Source organism: Penicillium psychrofluorescens (genome assembly GCF_964197705.1).
Source record: "Penicillium psychrofluorescens genome assembly, chromosome: 2".
NCBI classification, from domain to species: domain Eukaryota; kingdom Fungi; phylum Ascomycota; class Eurotiomycetes; order Eurotiales; family Aspergillaceae; genus Penicillium; species Penicillium psychrofluorescens.
Window position 1 is genome coordinate 1271429 of NC_133440.1, and position 19419 is coordinate 1290847.

Here is a 19419-nt window from a genome sequence, read left to right on the forward strand (position 1 = left end):
ATTTAAATACATTAATCGATTACATGAGCCAAAAACAGGCTAGTAGATAAGGGGGCGAAATTGATATGGTAACCTCATTATATGACAGGATAGACAAAACCCCTATCTGTTTACGCGAGGAACTGCAGTATTTCATCCAAAGTTGCGTTTTCTGGGTCGGGAAGATAATCCGACATATCGATATCCGTCCCTAGGGTGCCAATGGAGGGCCCGACAAACTCAAAATCTTCTGTATCTCCCGATTCCGAAGGTGCGGCAGCGGCATCGACTTTTTGGTCGTAGCCGAAGCCTCTCGTGCCAGCAAGTTGTGAGTGAGACACACCGGGCCTGCTTTGATGTTGCTGATAGGTCTGATCGGTGGATCCGTCCAGATGGGCCGCTTCGGAAGCATCGTTCATGGAAGCATCGTTCATGGAAGCATCGTTCGCAGAGCCAAGACTGTCTTGACCGAGGCGTCTCGACTCTATACGACGAATGCAGCTGCTGCAGAGTTCAAAAGCCCGGCGTGCGGAATCGTCGGTCTCCCCCAAGAGACAAAACCACAGTAACGCTTTTTCGGCCGCGGTGAGAAGAGCTTCGGGATTGACAAGTTCGGCAGAGTTCCGAATTCGGCCGTTATTCGAATCACTGTTAACCCTTTGACTTCTTTGCCTTTGTAACGAGCTGTCAAATGAAAGATTTATGAGCAAAATAGTGGTAGCTTGAACCAGGAAATGAAGAACATTCCACCAGGGGACACAGCGAAGCCAGACTACACTCGGGTCATCTGGGAAAATAGAAAGTATTTCCAGAGCGGAGTGTAAGCAGGTCATCTCGATATCTGCCCTTGCGCGGGAAATGTGGTTTTTGACGTCGCTCTTCCCTTCCTTCTTTCGCGTGAGACACGGTCTGTTGAGGATGATTCGAGAACTGTGATAATGCATTGCCAGAGAGATTCTGTACGCGTCCTCGGTCGAAAGGTTAAGTCCAGAGTTTAGCACCTCAAATCTCAGGCTGTCCGGTAAACTAGAACGCCAATCGACCGTGATACTGTTGTAAAAATCAATGCGGCTCTCTATTTCATTCGATCCTTGCTTCAAGGCATCACTGCTATACACTCGGGTGGATGCAGTGTGTGAGATATTAATCAGATCGGCGAGACAAAAAAAGTATAGCTCGTTGGTCGCATCCATTGTGCTCGTTAAAGTCCGTTGAGCTTTGAGCCGCCCATGTTGCTGGTCCATTGTCCACTTCATAGACGGATTCTCGGATAGTCGGTCTAGGCGGAATTTCGGTGCGCTATTGGTGAAAGGATCCATATCTTCCGAGGCGAGAGGTGGGGGTGCCGAAAAGAAGCTGTTCCCTAAGCCGGAAGCCCGCCCGGTCATGACTGAAAGAAGGTTATCTAAGATGAAAATCGACCACCAAAGTTTATGCCGAGCTTCGAGAGATTGCGCGTCCAATTTGTCATGCGTGGCTCGCAAGTGCAGACCCAAAGAGATACTGGAGCGAGCGGCTGTGCCAATCATCTTCCACGCCCTGTGGAAAGCCAGATGGTCAGGCTGTATGGTTTGGCATGTAGGTCAATGGGTGGCTCACCTGTTGATATGTGATGAAGTCAACAGATAGAAAGCAGCGAGTGTTTCAATCTGCACCTGCTGCAAGTCTTCATGGTCCTCCACCAGGCTTTCATTTATATTCAAGGTCTGTGCTCGAGAGAAAAATTGGTGACCCTTGTATGGAACATCTTGAGCCGTAATCTGACACAACTTGGTGCTAATGGCGAAGACCAGGTTCAGCACGGCCAACCATTTTCTTCCAGGATGTCTTGGCTTTCCCGAATAGAATGAATTGAACTGGTCTATGAAAAGGTCCTGGCGGATAATGGGTAGAGACGGTTGGACACTGTCAATGTATAACTTCAGTAGTTGTTCCGCCAATGGTTTCGCTGGTAAGGCATAACCGTTGTCAACCTCTAAACCCGGGTAATCGGCGGATTCGAGACGATAATTCATTGATGCTATAGAAGCAGTCTGTGGGGGCGAGAAACTCCCGCTGTTTTCGAGGTCCTTTTCGTTATCGGACGGACCACTTGTAATTTCCATTTCCAAATCGCGCATCCACGCAACCTCTGAGCTCTTGCCGAGGTACCCTGTCGCTCTGCTGTCTTTGCTCCGGTTAAGATCCTCGTCGAGGACATCAAGGTGGTCTAGAGAGCCAACAGACGACGGCGAGGATGCATTAGTGGAACAGGTTGCGTCTTCCAGGGATGCTGGCCCTTGTGGCGAAAGTCGCTATACGACCAGTCAGCGTGAACGGAGTGCGCGAAGTTTACTTGAGACAAACCAATGCTCTCTCGATTTTTTTTGCCACGGTCAGCTCAACTTCGTGAGATATCTCTCGAAGTAGTCTCTCATAACGGTCGGCTTTCTGCTTTGCGTACTCCAATTCGCTTCGTTCCCGATTTCTCTTCGACTCAGAATAAATGCATGATACCAGGTCTGCGCTAGCACACTGACCACATATCGGTCTGTCGCCATCGCATCTTGCTTTGCGCGATCGACACTCGTCACAGGCACGAGCGACGCGACCTGGCTTACGGTCTGCGTGTCGATTTGGCAAGCGAGAGATAGGGACCCGATTTAGCATCATGTGACTGACCAAAACAGCAGTGGGCTTCGTTTGCGTTGTATTGGTTGGAAAAACGAATAATTTTATCGATGCGTAGATTTCACCAGGCGCTCTTATCACTTGCTTCGATTTTGGATGTTCGAAATCGTACCTTGAAATCTATGTGGAGGTTATGTTAGGATTCGCCACTTTTTCAGTATGATGGCTAGTTGACTTATAGACAGCGGCCTGTCCTTACATAATCGCAGGTACGGTAACGGGGTCAGGACAGGTCCCTCAGACAGTAGGCCCTCACAGCTCACCGCTCTCGCCGGGGGCCTGCCGTCTAGAGGGAAAATGTGGCATGAATCAACACACTGGTTCGATGACGCCATGCCAATCTACCCGCCTCGCCTCCAGAGTACCTTTGGTTATCGCCTCTTTATACTGGTAAGGGACATACCGCCCATTAATCGTAGTTTCTGAGTGGCGTGAACGCTGATTGCCGGCAAAATATTAGCGCGATACTTTGGGTGGGCACAGACATTTGCGACCACTGTAAGTCACTGTATTGATACTGATATAGGGATATTGGTATTCCGGGTCTGATTCTAATAGGCTAGTGGGTCTTCGCATTAAAGTTTGAGATATGTCGAATTTAGGACGTACGATGTCCCAAAGTGGAAGTGCAATTCACGAAGGAATAGATCTCAGATTAAATCAACAGTGGGCGAATTTCTGTCGTTTCCGACACGCATGATAATACCGGGCTTTTGGGAATTAATCGAGGATATATCCACGTAACACGAGTGTCTGTCATCATTGGAGGTTACATCGTAGTGCTGACTGGACAGGTGCGGTAGATATGATACTGGTGAACCTTTGGAAGTATGAATTCCTGATCAGGGCGTTGGAAAGACGTCGTCGTTAAGATTATACGACAATATACCAATTTGACATTGGCTCATGCTGCACCGGGAATCACGTGATGAGATAACCAGAAAAAGGTCTTGACAATTTCTCCAAGGCATGAGTTGGATAATGCTCGTAATTATAAATTTTAGATAAAAGACCTGATGGCAGACGTAATAGTACAGACAGCGATACGAACTGACTAGGTGGATGATTCATGGTTGGATCAGAAATGAGGAGTAAAGTTTAACATTTGGAACCAAATACGATACTCACCGCATCCGGAAAAAGATGAAGATCTAGAACCTTTCAATTCCATTGGGTAGACAATGGAGAACTGCCCCAAATCCCAAAGTAAGATGCTGTCATCCGAGGTGGGGGTTTTTTTCTGGTGTCAGCATTAACGAACGATCTCCTTCGGTGCAACAGACACGAGCAACATGTGAAACGAATGCTAGATACGTGCATAGGCACTTAAAGACATGGCAACAACAAGATTTCATCAAAACGACGGGTTAGACCCGCAAACCCTCTCTTGCTCTGAAATTCCCCCGCTGATGGGCGAAAGACCTGATGGTGGTGTCCCTATCATCGGTAGGTTAGCTCTTCACTTTCCAGACTGCATACAGCATTGACTGACTCTTTTCAGATAATAAGCGACTAGACGTGGAATTGAAAGAACCCAGGCCTTTTCTCAGAAAGATGATGACACTCCTTGAGAAACTTTCAAGGACCGCCAACGAAAATCGGGAGCCTTTGGATATCCGAAATGACGTGCAAGAGCCGTACCCCGTCCAGTTGAACATTGTGATCCAGATTGTTGGTTCCCAAGGCGACATTCAACCGTTTATTGCACTTGGAAAGGGGCTTCAGGCAAGTGGGCATAGAGTTCGTCTCGCAACGCACCTCAAATTTCGAAACGAGATTATACAAAACGGGCTGGAATTCTTTGATATTGGAGGAGACCCAGAACAATTAATGGCCTTCATGGTCCAAAACCCTGGCTTAATACCTGATCTACGTACGATCAAGAGCGGTGCCATTCAACAGCGCCGCCAGGAAATGAAGACTATCTTTTCCGGTTGTTGGCGGTCATGCTTCGAAAAAGGGGAAGAGTCAGATTCACCTCAGATACCTGGCAACATAAGGAGCAATGGAACGAGTGACCGTGCGCGGCCATTTGTGGCTGATGTCATTATCGCAAATCCTCCAAGCTTCGCGCACTTTAGCTGCGCTGAGAAGCTGGGTATTCCTCTTCATATGATGTTTACGTGAGTTTTACTCAATAAGAACCGACCTGGTTTTCTTTCACAGCACTAAATGACTGCAGAATGCCATGGTCACCTACACGCTCTTTCCCCCATCCATTAGCGAACGTTCGGAGCACTAGAGCATCTGTAGCAAATTTTGCTTCGTATGCACTGTTTGAGGTCATGATGTGGGAGGGGCTAGGAGATTTGATCAACCAATTTCGCAAGAAAGAGCTTGGCCTCGATCCACTAGATGTCATTCGGGCCCCGACTGTCATCCACAGACTGAAGATTCCATACACCTACCTTTGGTACGTGACTAAAGACTTACACAATCTATTATCTATTTTCTGATTGTCGTAGGTCCCCTGCTCTCCTACCAAAGCCAGATGACTGGCCTGATAATATCGACGTTTGTGGTTTCCAGTTCTTGACCCCAGAAAGGAATTACCACCCCCCTCTGGAGCTGCAAGAGTTTCTCGATGCTGGCGAGCGTCCAATATATATTGGATTCGGGTCGGTAGTCGTCTCTGACCCCAGCAGATTAAGCAAAATTATCTTTGAAGCTATCCAGCAGACGGGTCAAAGAGCGGTCGTCTCTCAAGGTTGGTCTAATATTGGCGCGAATGTAGTCGAGAACACTTCCAATATTTTCCTTTTGGATAAATGCCCCCATGAATGGCTGTTCCCACATGTTTCATGTGTTATACATCATGGAGGTGCCGGAACCACAGCCGCTGGTTTACTTGCGGGCTGCCCCACGGTGATTGTGCCCTTTTTTGGCGACCAACTATTCTGGGGATCAATCATTGCACACGTTGGTGCTGGTCCTCAAGCGATTCCATATAAACAGCTCACTACTGCAAATTTGGTCGCCGCCATAGAAACGGCCTTGCAGTCCTCGACCAAGGATCATGCCGAGGCTATAAGCAACGCTATGCGGAAAGAAGAGGGTGTACAGAACGCGGTCAGAAGCTTTCATCGCCATACAAACATTGAGAAGATCCGTTGCTCTCTCTGTCCACATAAACCGGCGGTGTGGTGGGTCCGACATTCTCATATCAAATTGAGTGCTTTTGCAGCGTCCGTTTTGATGCAGTCTGGACATATTGGTCAACATCAATTGGCTATGTAAGCATACCTTTTTAGTTACGTTATCTCGAGCTGACTGCTACAGGTATCGGCCGCGAGAGTATGAAAGCAGTCGCGAATATCGGGGACCTGTTTCTGCTACTGCAGACGTTTGTTACCGCTTTCTAACCACCATGGTTGGAGGAATGGCACGTCTCCCTGGAGAATTACGCTCCGCTTTCCCTGGAAAGCGGCCAATGAAAATTCAAGGCCGTACACAAGTACGGGATTCAGCCGTAGCATATTTTGCAGAAACAGTGCTACGGGAAAAGAAGAAGGAACACCCAAATACTCCAGAAAATCCAGGAAGTGTACAAATACCCATTGTCCCTTTCTCCTCTCATGAGCCAGAAGAAGATTGTTCGAGAGGTCCGAGAAGCCGCGCTTATGGCTCTGTTGGTGGTAATGATTCAGCTTCGGCCCGGCAAGACTTGATCAACAACACAAGACCGCCAACTCAAACAGCTTTGAACAATACAAGTTCCTATAAGGCTGGCAGGGCTGCAATCAAGCTGATTGACCTTGTGCTCATTCTACCGGCTGATTTTGCGCTTAGTGTGACCAAGGGATTTCATAATGCGCCAAAGCTATATCATGATTCCATGGTGCGAGAATTCCCCACTGTCAGAAGCATCAGAAGCGGGATTCGCACCGCTAGCATTGTAATTATTCAGATCCAGGTTTACCTGGAGAGTTTTCTTTGCTAATTTCTTTTTCAAGCAATTTCCCCGAGAGATTTACGATGCTATTACTGGGATTTTTGTGCAGCCTGTCCATGCTGTTCGACAATCTGGCTACAAAGGCCTGGTACCAGGAGTTGGAAAAGCTTTGGGCGGTATATACTGCAAACCATTAAGTGGTAAGTGTGCAAGATCAGATTTTAGGAGACACTAAATGACAAACAAATTTTGATTGATTAGGTTTATTTGGTCTCGCTGGCTTCCCTCTCCATGGACTACATAAAAGTCTTCGTCATTACTTATCAAAGGACAAACTGCGGATGATCGAAGAATCACGGATAGAACAAGGCATAGAAGAGATGTGTGCTGCGCCAGACGAGGAAAAGCAAACAATCATTCGTGGATGGCAAGAAATACGTCAATTGGCTAATGAGCAAGAGCGGTAACACATTCTCATCAAAGAACTATTATGCAGACCTGCTGCATTGCTGTGGGACCAATTTGTATTGTGACCTTTGCTAGGCTTTACTGAAAATGCACACGTTCCCGTTGGCGTGGTAGTTGTCGCAACACGCGTGTAATACTCTGCTGCGTGGTGCTGGTGATTATTATCTCGAGTGTGTTATAGCACGGTGCTTGACTGCTGGTTAATGCAAAGGCGAATAACCATTCACACTGGCATTATAGACCCACTATTCCTCATCAAAGTCGATTATAATATTTATTTTTACTAGATATAAAAAAATAATATACTTGGCATTGAAGATAACTCAATCTTGGCCGATGTCGAAGAAAGCAAGAATACGGTCCTAGCCTATGGAAGATTGATGGGTACAGAGTGACATGTTTTCCTCATAAACGGTGAAAAATTAAGCAACAGGAGCTTTCGGTGTTAAGTGACTTTGATCATGCTCGATTTCGTTACTAATCGTAAAAATTGGGTAATAAAAGGGCTTCTCAATTCCGAGTCCGTGTGTCCATGTATTTTTATGAAGCCCTATTATTTGACAAGATCCTTTGTGATTTTGTTAACTTTTCAAAAATACTCGTTAATATGCGGAGAGGCACTTACTCATGTTCGCGTAAAATGAGATAGTCTTTGCCTTCAAGTTTTATCTCAGTGCCAGTGCCCTATGTATAAGACATTATTTAGTTGGCTAATATAAATAATTGAGAAGTCAGCAATTTCTCATACGCACCTTTGCAACCGTAACAGAATCTCCGGGTTTTAATAGAGGTTTTTGAACAGATCCATCTTCGAGAACTTTTCCAGCTCCGACTGCTGTCACGTCCCCTGTGAGCTGGTTCTCTTTGGCTGGTGCTTGCTCGCTAGATGAGGTTGCGTCTCGTAGTTTGACAATGATTTCATCTGGACGACATTGGGGGTCCTACACATCATGACTGTAAGCTAGGGGCATCATTGCGGGCTGTTCGAAGTGTCATCTCTCTTTCAGTGGAACTTACGGCCATTTTGACTGTTTGTTCAACGCACGTTGAGTACCAAATAATAATATCGCTATGGCAAGTATGTGAGAATGGGTTTTGGTGTGCAGTATTGAGACGGCGTTATATACGTCTGCTGGTGCCAGTAAACAAGTCTGTGGATGATGGAAAGAGATATTGCGTAAAGATGGCGTAATGACAGTGGAAAACGCTCATCGCTAAAATGTGTAGGATGTATGATGTCAGAAGCCCTGTGAGTCGATAGGGTTAATAATATACTTCTTGATTATGTTGGAACATGATCTCCGATTTAACCGGAAACGGAACCATTGAGTACTGTCAGATCTTGTTTGAACTTTCTTTGGTTTCGATTCTTTCCGTCCGTGGATCGTCTCTTCTACCTTTGTTCTAGTTGCCTAATTCCCCACCACGAACGGTGGGGTAAACACCCCGTGTTCCCACACTTGGTCAGAATCATTGTTTTATCCTATGGGCATTTATGGCTTTTAGCCTGGATTTAGGTTGGCTGCACGAGCGTTTATAACTAGTTTGTCCAATTTCCTCCCAAATGTCCCAATAATTATCTCCATGTTCGACCTGTACAAGGAGCCTATTCTAGTGGCCTTGACAGCTTCATTTGGGCAAAATCTCCTCTAATTATGGGAAAAGAATGTGTGAGGCCGCAGACAGCCGCTCATGATACCTCTGCCACGTGAAGCATGACGTCCCGAGAATTACAGTATCTTGTTGAAAACTAGTCAGCAATATATGGTCTGAATGCGGGGGGATCCAAAACCAGATACTATCCTACGTTCAGATCTGATCTGTCTATTCATCTCTTACCAAGGCACAAACGTATAGTCGTGCATGTGGCGTGTTGGAATTCCTTGCGTTAAGAACACCGTGCAAACAACCCTCCGGTCGGATAGCTTCATTATGATGTCAGCGATGAACAAACAGGATTCAAGAACTTAAGAAAACCGGAAATTAGTTCAAATTTAGGAGGCTTGAAAAAAGAAGTCTCTGGGTGATTTATTTAGTGTAAATACGTCGAGAAGTTGATTGTTCACGAAAATACTCATCAGTTCTTTTCCCACAGAACCCCATAAGCTTAACAACTAACACACGATGGCCCTCTCACAAGCTGCAAATCTGGTGGAGAAAGCAGTTGGACATGGTGATAACGCATCGATCACTACTGATGTCAGCAATTACCAGAATGAACACGGCAAGGACACTGGAGAAAAGATCCTAGCCACTACTTGGCAAGGGAAAAACAGCATAAAACTCGGTGTGTTAACCACAATATGCTCGAAGGTGTCATAAATATGCTCATGGATGTGATCAGTGGAAATGCCGAAACCGAAAGTGATTGACCCAGGAGACGTGATCGTCAGGGTCACTGGGAGTACAATTTGTGGAAGTGACCTGCATTTATATCATGGTATGCAAGAATTGGTGCTATTGGGAATGATAGACAGCTAATGACCATTGACAGGAGTCATTCCCCAGCTCGAAAAAGGCGATGTTCTCGGACACGAATGCTGCGGAATAGTAGAAACAACTGGACCTGAAGCAAACAAAATCAAAGCTGGCGATCGTGTAGTTGTTTCCTTTCCAATCGCATGTGGGAGCTGCCGGAACTGTCGACATGAGAGATACTCCCAATGTGAAAGAACCAACGAAAATACGATTGAAAATGCCATGTACGGGAAACGAACCGCTGGTACGTCGATGGGAATCAGCATCCTGGCCCTCATTGATTATGCAGAACTAGTTTTGACTCCAGTATAGGAATGTTTGGATACTCACATTTCACGGGAGGCTTTGCCGGTGGCCAGGCAGAATACCTCCGGGTGCCATATGGCAATGTCAATTTGCTTCCCATACCCGCTGATGTACCTGACGAGAAAGCTCTCTACCTTTCTGATGTTATTGCTACCTCTTGGCATTGTGTGGTAGATACTGGTGTCCAAAAAGGCGACATCGTTGGCATTTGGGGTGCTGGCCCAATTGGGCAGATGTGTGCTCAGTTCAGCTTCTATCATGGAGCCAGTCGAGTTATTTTGATTGATGGCGGTGATGCTGCATGGCGTTTGGACTTCGTCAAACAGAAACTACCCAAGCTAGAGACAATCGACTTCACCCAATTATCCCGGGGCGAATCCGTGACGTCGCGACTGAAAGAGTTGGCTCCCGGCGGTCTTGATGTCGCTCTTGAGTGCGCTGCGGGTGAGTATGCAAAGGGGTGGGCCCATTACTTCGAACAAGCGTTGGGAATGGAAACGGATACATCTGAGCTACTGAATGAGATGATCACTTCTGTTCGCTCGTTCGGACGGGTTGGTGTAACAGGCATCTATGCAGGATACGTGAGTGATTCTTTCGAGGCGAAGTCAACGTAAAATGCTAACAAATTTTTGGTAGACCAACCATTTCAACATTGGGGCCCTGATGCAGACCGGTGTGCGACTTATTGGCAATGGCCAAGCTCCAGTGCATAAGTACTGGCAGCAACTCATGGAGCTCATCCAAAAGAATGAAATCAATCCCCTCGATATGGTCACTCACCGACTCCGCCTCGAAGATATTGAAAAGGTCTATGAAGTCTTCGAGAAGCGTGAGCAAGGAATGCAGAAGATCTATTTGCAAACCAAGCACTCCAATATCCCTTCAACGGAGGCTCCTGCGTTGACTTCAGTATGATCTATTTCATAGCCCGGAAACAAGCAATCATATCGACGAAAATATATCAGAATGATTTGGAGTGGCTATTCTTGACTTACAGCATAATTTCATATTTTTGTAAGATACTGAAATGAATTGATGCTGTTCTCAGGCGCCATTTTCAGCTTAGTTTTGGATTGAATAATGAACTCGTTCGGGTGTTGGGGCTCCGAATTTTTGAACGAAAATATACTGTAATTTGAGGATTTTCAGGAAGCGGAGGCGTTTCTACTTCTAGAAAATCGAAGGATTCTCTTCATTACATCGGAAGTTCCTACGAAAGGGTAGCTCACGCCAGCCTGAAGTGTCGTCCAGAAAATACGGCCAGAATTTAAGGGAGCATATTCTCCATCACCAGTCCCACTAATGACAGTTTACGTAGTTAACTAGATTTAACCAAACACTTGATAATAATATCAGAAGGTATTATGGGAGTAATCACTTACCCGCTCTATTAACCGGGGAATACATAGCATAAATGGAGACGGAGGTACATTTTGCACATTTCGTAGGGGTATTTCTAATACATCTCTTCCTATAAAAGTAGCCAGTTTCGGCGCCACGGTTTACCGTCACCTAGTGTTGTCCTGTAATATTCAAATAGGTCGTCACGCTCAAAATTATCTCGAATGCTACCCTCTCAGCGGCAGAACCTTTGACAAAAGCAACTCCTGCCTGCAGAGCGGACACTCAGGCTTCTCTCGCACCCAATCCCGCACACAGACCCAGCAAAATACATGCCCGCATGTAGTGACGCTAGGATCCTTGAAAGCCTCCAAACACAGCGTGCACTTGCGCTGCTGGCCATCAGGAATCCACGAGACGGCGCCGGGGTCCTCAGCAAGATCGTAATTCGGCGTCGACGCCGGCAAAAGAGGCATGGAGACCGGATTCTGGATGGACTTCGCCAACGTGCCCGCTTCGGAGCGGGACTCGGCGGCGTCCGCTGTGGTGCTCTCCTCGCCGACACTTGACGCCAGCTTGCGGACGTGTAGGAAGCCCTGCACGGCGATTTGGAGCACGAGAAGCACGCCGAGCACTTCATAGCCGACGCGCTGCTCTTCATCTTCGATTTTCTTGGTGAAGACGTACCGGAGATTCCAGAGCCGCTTGGATAGGTGGTAGTAGGAGCCTGTGAAGTAGAAGGTCGCGATGCTGAGGGCGTAGATCGGGGACAGAGATGTAATTGAGTCTAGATGTTCGAGGATATATTGCTGTACGCGCAGCTTGGAGAAGAAGGGTTGCGGAGTTATCGGCGATGATTTTTGCTGCGCGGCGCGGACCTGCTGGCGCGCGATGCTGCGCTCGAGCTTGGCGCGCAGACGCTGGCGTAGCTTCGGCAGGAACCGTTGTAATGTCCACGGCACTAGGATGCTGCTAAGAATATAACCAACTCGCCGCGTGATCGAGGGCAGTCGTAGCGTCTCGTCTTCCAACTGGACCAGGTCGCAGTACTCCTCGCCGAGCGTGCGGTTGCCAATAGCCGTCGTGAGTGAGAAGTAGAGAATCTCGGTAAGATGCTTGATGGAATCGGCGTGGGTGTGTGCAAAACGGGCGCCGCGCAAAGAGCGAATGATGCCTTGGGCCTGCTGGACCAAGCTGCCGGTCATGAAAACATCCTTTTCGTGAGAGCGGATGACGTCCGGGGAGGTGGCGAAGGGGTAGAAGTGTGAGGTGGGCGCACCGAGGGCTCTCCCTGGAGAGACTGATGGTGGTGACTCGTCTGCCATGGCGGAATGTGGTGGGAGGGAGAGAGTGCAGCAAAGCGACGGCGAGCTGCTTTACTCCGGGATCGATCCCAGCAGTACCTCGGCATCGGATCTCATCACGTGATTTGGATCACCTGACCCAGTCGAGATCACCTGATGGCCCCGTTGGCCGCGCACACGTTTGCGGTCTGGACCCAACCAACCAACCCACTTGGTGGAGGATCAGGAGTGCGTCTGTGCAGTCCATGGAAAGAAGAATAGGAGGTCAACACAGGATCAATCATAGAGATATTATAGATGTTTTGTCAACATTATCCGACACATTGACCCTACTCACCTTGATCCATGGCACGCGACCTGTCACATAGTCATCGGCGCGCAATTCGTCGACCATCATCACTGCTGGAAGCGGACGCTTATTAACTGCAGAACCTCCCTGAAGCGGTGATCTGCGTCCTCCCATCTTCCACACTATTACTGCTACCTTCTTCCCTCCTCATCCTCCTCCGTCCCTCGCCCCTAGTCTCTCTTTTATCTCTCGCCCGGGGTTTCCCTCTAGCCCAAACACATGGAATCATGAGTCCCGATCAACATCCTCAATTGGACAGCTTTGGCCTTGTCCTCCCCTTCCCCTTACGTCTGGCCATTATTCTAGTCGCCGGTATGTGTGACAAGCCCTCCTTCTCCACGGACTGAGAGCTGATCGTGTTGTGTGTGGCACAGGTTTCTGGGGATGGGCGATTAACCTCCACTATCTTGCCGCGGCCAACATTGTAAGTGGCTCAAACCTTGTTGACTCGCTCTCGGGCACTCATACTTTTTTTCTATCAGGACGTTCCGGCCCTCATTCGATATCCTGCCCGTTCCTCCTCCTCACAACCCCCCCACCATACCTCTGCCTACCGTCTGGCAACCGCTCTGTCCATCCCGGTGGGCATCTGGATCGTGGTATTCTGGTTCGCCACGCGACGCTCCGTTGAACTAGTCGAGCGACTAGACTTCATCCCGCAATCGTGCTACATTGTCCTCCTTCTGATTCTCATATGGCCCTTCAATCGCCTCGCCCGATCCGGTCGAATTCACTTCCTCCGGACTCTGAAGCGGGTCAGCATCGGCGGCCTGGCCGAGAGCAAGGATGGCAAGTTCGGCGATATTCTGCTGGCGGATGCCCTGACCAGCTACGCCCGCGTCCTCGGTGATCTGTACGCGAGTTTCTGCATGTTCTTCGCACCGGACATCAGCTCCACCGAAAAACCCGTTCGCTCCTGCGGCAAGTACTTCATCGTGCCGGTTATCGTGGCCATTCCCAGTCTCATCCGACTCCGCCAATGTCTGACCGAGTATGTGCGTGCACGTCGCACGAACCTGCGGAGAGATGAGAACCGTGCCAACGGACACCTCCTCAACGCCTTGAAGTACTCGACCGCGTTCCCCGTCATCTGGCTGTCCACCAAAGTGCGGAACTACAGCCCGTTGGATTTCTTCGGTTTCAGTGAAATGAGTTTGATGCGGTTCCTGTACGTATATTGCCAATGGTCTGTTGCCCCGCCTTGAGACAGTTTCTGACACTGGCCCAGGTTCATCTTCTGCTTTATCAACTCCGCCTACTCCTTCTACTGGGATGTCGTCCGTGATTGGGATCTGACCCTACTCACTCCGGATCGCCTCAACAAAGAGCATCCGTACGGTCTCCGCCGCCACCGCTACTTCTCGGACCGGTTATACCACTACGTCATCCTCGCGGATCTTGCGCTCCGTTTCTCATGGCTATGGCGCGCCCTCCCCGGGCTGGCGTGGCTCTCTGAAACCGAGAGCGGCTACTTTACGCTCATGTTCCTGGAAGTTGGCCGGCGGTGGATGTGGGTTTTCTTCCGGACAGAGGCTGAGTGGAGTATGTCAACAATTCCCCCAGTTCCATTGATCACAATTCACTGACGATCCTGCGTTTTAAAAGTCCGGAATTCCCACGGACCTGGACCCGACGATGTTCTCCTCGGCGAATATAGCCGCAAATTTGATGCGGACTGAACATATCCCGCTATGCCGTCGATCCTCCGGAACGAGAACAAGAACAAGAAGAAAATTGCGAAAAATAACCCTACAATCCTCCCTGACTGATTTGAATATTCCCTACCCGCTGTTTGTTCTAGACTCACCATAGATCCTATGGGGCCCCGGACTCTTCCCTTGGAAGAAGAAGGGAACCACCCATTCACGCTGTATGCCCTACCTATTTCCATTTGCTCTCGCCCTTCCCCGCATCTCTAGCGGGCTTTGTTAGTATTACTTTGCTCTCCTTTTGAAACTTGCTTTTCTTTTTGGATTTCATGGTGCCTGTCTGTCTATCCTTGGCTTTTTTTCTTTGCTTTTCCCCGCCTCTGTTTTTTCCGGATGTGGCTGTTTGTTGTGCGGGTATGTGACGTGTACGTATAGGTGGGACTGGACTGGAATGGAATCGTCGAATTTGGGCGATGGTGTTTGCGAATTTGTCTCTCTGTGTCGATCGATCGATGCGTGGATTGATTATTTGCCTTGTCTCAACAAAGGCTAGCATTGCATTTGTGTGCCCTTCCCTTTCTTGTTCTTTACTTGCTTTCTTTACTTCTCTGTATCAGATACTGGCTACCGCTCTGTCGGCTTTGATTGATTTGACTGGTGCATCTTACTTGGACTTGTTTTTGATTTATACATCCTTTCTTCATGCATATTGTATCAACTACCATTTCTCTTTTTCGGTCTCCTTTGCTCTATATTTTATACTACTCTTAATTTGTCTCTATCGCATGGATGTGTGACTGCGTCTCGATCATTCCAGGAATCTGTCTCCAATATGACTGACTGCCTTCTCGTTACTTCATATATTACAGTATATGGAGGCAGGCACCCGAAGATAGAAAATGGATAGCTCGTTGGATTGAATTGGCACTACTAGATAAACTCCATCGAATAGTACTAATGCTTTGGATGCGAGGACAGATATTAACGCCAGGTCCAAGATGAGAACAAGACAGAAAGGAAGACAGGTGATATCAGAGATATGACACAGAAATGGCAAGCATATGGCTTGTAGGTGCAAGAAAGAATCCAATTAACAAAAAAATTAAGAGGCCAAATGTCGAATTTTCAACCCATCAAATCGTAATTCCCACGCACGCCTCGAGACACAAAGATCACCTCCGGCCCGAGTCCGGATAATGTGGCGGCACATGGCTCTCGAATAGATCCTCGAGATACGCACTCGGAGCCCGACCCTGCGGCGCCTGGCTCAGATTCAACGAACTGGTCGAGGCCCCTGCATACGACTGGCGCTGGTTATGCGGCGGGTCATGGAACGTGTTTGTCGGCGGGAGAGTGGGAGAAATATTGGGCGGATACCCCGGCGGAGACGACAGGCCCGCATGGAGGTCTGGTCCTCCTCTGGTGGCGGGTGTAGAACTGCCAGCGGCAGTATAGTATCCCGCAGGCAGATAGCTGGAGGCGCGGTTCCCGGCTGGGCTGGCGGTAGCGTTGAGACTGGTATGCGAGCCGACACCAACACCACCTCCAGCCGTAGGCGAGAAGAACAGGCCGCTGTGCGTGCTCGGGACGCGGGCTTTGCTGGCGCGCTTGGAGCTGGAGCGGAGGCGGTCCAGGGACATGCTGGCTGTTGGGGCGGCGGAGTACATGGCTGAGCGTTTCTTGTTTGTGCGGAGGACGCGCTTGTTTTCGGAGTGCATCATTGCTGCGCGGCGGACGGAGCGGTTGACTGACCATGCGACCATTGCGCGCCAGGCTAGTAGGGCGAGGCCGATCAGGCCGAGTGCTGCGCCGACGGCGATAAACACGGTCCCTTCGGGCGTGTTGGTTGTTTGCATGTACGGTGCATCTGCGGTGGGAGGGACGGTCACGATTGGGTATCCGCCTGAGGAGGCAGCTCCGGACGATGTGGACGATGTGGATGATGTGGTAGCTGACGAAGTTGTTGTTGTGCTGTCCGTTGAGGAGGAAGTGGACGAGGTAGTTGTGGAGGTAGTCGTGGAGGTAGTCGTGGTCGGGTCCATGGTTGATGAGGTGGTTGTCGACTCAGTCGTCGAGGACGAGGTGGTGGTGGTGTCAGGTGTCGATGTCGAAGTGTCGGTGGAGGTGGTGGAGTCGGTGGTAGTCGAAGAAGTTTCGGGTGTGGTGGAAGTCTCAGGTGCCTGGGTTGCTGCGGGATCGGCGGCGGTCTGGGCGTCAGCAGCCTGGGTGGCATCGCCCGCTGCCTCGGACACACGAGCAGCGACCAGAAGAACCAGCAGCACCAGAAGGAGACATGACGGTCGCTGGCCTGATGCCAGCCCCCGTGGAAGGAGTCGCATGGCAACGAAGCGTACGGTAAACAACCAATCTCAACTAAGCCCCCACAGACTTGCGGGTCAGTCGGGTAGGGCCGTAGATCGCAGCGACAGCGAGGAATGCAGCCAAGAAAAAGGACTCTGATTGAATAATCTACTTAGAACATTGACCTGGGTGACTGGAGACCCTGCGCGCAGGGGTTTGGTCTGGTTGGGCACTGGACCCTGGATTCAGGTGTAGCTGACGGGGAAGCCTTGCTGACGCTGGACTAGCACAAATAATCGCGGAGGGATCCACCGTCAATGGATTTCCGTATAAGGAAGTCTGGGTAATAATGATCGCAAGAACGGTGGGAAACAAACGAATGATCGATTTTCGAATGACAACGAGAGAAAGTCCAAGGGGTTTAAGCGAAGGCGAGAACAGCAAGGAGGCAAAAAGGTGCCGGTGCCAGAATGCCTAAGAATAGGGGTCAGTGCCTCAGGCTAGTCACCATCACCTGACGATACAATAGTATACAGTATGAAGTGACAAGGTCAAACAGAAAAATAATTGTAGCATGCAAGCAAGGAAATGATAAATATCCTATATTCAATGACCACCCTCCCCGAAACACATCCTCGTCCCATCACTGCTGCTTCTTCTGCACCGAACCGGATGTGTCCTTTTCAAACGCAGCATACGGAACCTGCAGGCCGCTGAGGGCACTGACACCGATGTAGAGAATCATAAGACACAAGAAGGACGCCATGAAGCCCATGAAAATGCCTAGGCAAGACGTCAGATCGGAGAAGAAGATAAGAAACCGAAGGGTTGGGGAGCACGAACCGGGCGTGAAGAACTGGTATTCTTCAAAGAGGCTCTGGGAGCCAGAGTCATCAGATGAGTCGGCGTTGGAGGACCAGGACGAGTAGTCGCGCTTCAGATCCACGTGGAGGGCGTCCTGATAGGAACCCTCGCTGGAGTCATACTCGATGGAATCGGAGTCGGGGAACTCGCGGGGAGAGGTGACGTAGAGGATGGTGTACTTGGAGGATGCGGGAATGCGGTCAACAATGTCGGCGAGAAGGCCATCTAGTTATTTACTGTCAGCAATCGCGAAATGTAGTTGGTGGACGGTCCACGAACCGTTGTCGGAGAGCTGCTGGGCGCGGTCCGAGCCCAGCGAGAGCATCGGGAAGTCGACGGAGAGGATGCGAGGACCCGGTTCAAATGACGAAGGGTACGATCCAGCTACACGGTGGTGTCAGTTGGTGCGAGCATCCCTCACGGGCCAGCATCGTAACTCACAGGAACCATCGATGGCGGTCGTCTTTGCCTTGCACTTCTTCTCCAAGAATCCGCTCACATCCTTAGCTTCCAGCAGACCCGCTACCTCGTTGACCGTCATCTTCGACCGAATCGCCTTATCCTTGCCCAGCATCTTCGCGCCGAGGCGGGGCGCCGACTTGCGAGTCGAGAAATCGGAGCTGTGCACGCCGGGCTGATTGATGACGACATAGTAGTCGGAGGGACAGGAGCTGAGAGAGGTAGAAAGGGTATCTAGGAGCGATGCACCGGACTTGATGTACGCCGAGTTCGCTAGGACTCTGTGCAGAAGAAGTGATTAGCTGGCCGCAGCTTCCAACACGGGGGGGCCAATCAATCCCGACATACTCGGAGGTGGAGGCTAGAAAAAAGGGCGATGTGTCTCGGAAGGCATCGACTGTCGCTGCGCCCAGGGCGAGCAGTCCGAACCTGCTGAGATGCATGGTGGGTTAGGTTGGGGGAGAGGTGTAGGTTGTTAGGTGGTGTTCGGGAGTTGGTTGTTTCGGAGGCGGTCGACCAAGATCCCGCCTTGGCCGACCATCGACTTTTTTTCTTCTTTCTTCTTTGGACTGCACTTGACAACCAACACCATTATTTATTCTCGAAAATGGCGCCGCAGTTTAAACGACGCAAACCGAACCCCAAAGTCGAAGAGGTCAATTTCGACAACGACGCCCGCCATGAGTTCCTGACCGGGTTCAGCAAGAGAAAGAAGCAGCGCGCAAAGCATGCCCAGGAAACCGCAGAGAAGCGAGCCCGCGAAGAACGGATACAAGACCGCAAGAAGGTATGCTACTGTGTCTAGTTTCCTGGTCTGCCAACATACTAATTGCCTGGAAAAGATTCGTGAAGAGCGGACCGCAGAGTTCAAGCGCGCGATGGAGGAGCACCAGCGACAGCTCAAACGCTTGAAGGAAGAAGATGCCACTGATGGCAGCGACTCGGATTCTGGAAATGATGGCGATCAAGATGATGCATGGGAAGGCTTTGAGGAGCCACCCGCGGTGGACTACGAGGCTGAATATATCGACGAAGACAAATACACCACGGTCACGGTTGAGGAGATGGATACATCCCGCGAAGGACTTCTCAAGTCGGTCCGGGGAGAGGATTCAGATGACGAGAACGAGGGTGAACAGAAGACGGCTGCACGCGCAACAGCCGAGACCAAACCCGTCAAACCACGCAAGGCGGCTACAGAAAAGCCCAAGAAGAAGAAAAAGAAGTTCCGATACGAGAGCAAGGAGGACCGGAAACAGGCGCGGAATAAGCAGAGACTATCGAAAGCGAAAAAGGCCCAGGCACGGCGGGAGCAGTGATGATGATGATAGATATATCTACCACGAACATAATAAT

General features: G+C 49.6%; 7 protein-coding genes across 7 annotated transcripts; 3 read left to right on the forward strand and 4 right to left on the reverse strand.

Moving 5' to 3' along the window:
• Nucleotides 1-110: 110 nt before the first annotated feature.
• PFLUO_LOCUS2691 (uncharacterized protein) lies at nucleotides 111-1367 on the reverse strand (the record flags this gene model as incomplete). Its single annotated transcript, XM_073779857.1, has 1 exon — nucleotides 111-1367. The coding sequence occupies one exon, from the start codon at nucleotides 1365-1367 to the stop codon at nucleotides 111-113; it is 1257 nt and encodes a 418-aa protein (XP_073636770.1).
• Nucleotides 1368-9709: 8342 nt separating this feature from the next.
• On the forward strand, nucleotides 9710-10711 carry PFLUO_LOCUS2692 (uncharacterized protein; the record flags this gene model as incomplete). Its single annotated transcript, XM_073779858.1, has 3 exons — nucleotides 9710-9731; nucleotides 9800-10377; nucleotides 10433-10711. The coding sequence occupies 3 exons, from the start codon at nucleotides 9710-9712 to the stop codon at nucleotides 10709-10711; spliced, it is 879 nt and encodes a 292-aa protein (XP_073636771.1).
• Nucleotides 10712-11364: 653 nt separating this feature from the next.
• PFLUO_LOCUS2693 (peroxisome bioproteinsis factor 10) lies at nucleotides 11365-12462 on the reverse strand (the record flags this gene model as incomplete). Its single annotated transcript, XM_073779859.1, has 1 exon — nucleotides 11365-12462. The coding sequence occupies one exon, from the start codon at nucleotides 12460-12462 to the stop codon at nucleotides 11365-11367; it is 1098 nt and encodes a 365-aa protein (XP_073636772.1).
• A 555-nt stretch (nucleotides 12463-13017) lies between these two features.
• PFLUO_LOCUS2694 (protein-ER retention protein) lies at nucleotides 13018-14469 on the forward strand (the record flags this gene model as incomplete). Its single annotated transcript, XM_073779860.1, has 5 exons — nucleotides 13018-13102; nucleotides 13165-13214; nucleotides 13273-13958; nucleotides 14019-14332; nucleotides 14396-14469. The coding sequence occupies 5 exons, from the start codon at nucleotides 13018-13020 to the stop codon at nucleotides 14467-14469; spliced, it is 1209 nt and encodes a 402-aa protein (XP_073636773.1).
• Nucleotides 14470-15611: 1142 nt separating this feature from the next.
• PFLUO_LOCUS2695 (uncharacterized protein) lies at nucleotides 15612-16778 on the reverse strand (the record flags this gene model as incomplete). Its single annotated transcript, XM_073779861.1, has 1 exon — nucleotides 15612-16778. One exon carries the CDS (start codon nucleotides 16776-16778, stop codon nucleotides 15612-15614), a length of 1167 nt encoding a protein of 388 aa, XP_073636774.1.
• A 605-nt stretch (nucleotides 16779-17383) lies between these two features.
• PFLUO_LOCUS2696 (uncharacterized protein) lies at nucleotides 17384-18506 on the reverse strand (the record flags this gene model as incomplete). The annotated part of the gene is made up of 5 exons (XM_073779862.1): nucleotides 17384-17523; nucleotides 17584-17829; nucleotides 17884-17988; nucleotides 18046-18344; nucleotides 18412-18506. 5 exons carry the CDS (start codon nucleotides 18504-18506, stop codon nucleotides 17384-17386), a joined length of 885 nt encoding a protein of 294 aa, XP_073636775.1.
• Nucleotides 18507-18670: 164 nt separating this feature from the next.
• PFLUO_LOCUS2697 (uncharacterized protein) lies at nucleotides 18671-19382 on the forward strand (the record flags this gene model as incomplete). Its single annotated transcript, XM_073779863.1, has 2 exons — nucleotides 18671-18850; nucleotides 18906-19382. 2 exons carry the CDS (start codon nucleotides 18671-18673, stop codon nucleotides 19380-19382), a joined length of 657 nt encoding a protein of 218 aa, XP_073636776.1.
• Between the last annotated feature and the right edge of the window lie 37 nt (nucleotides 19383-19419).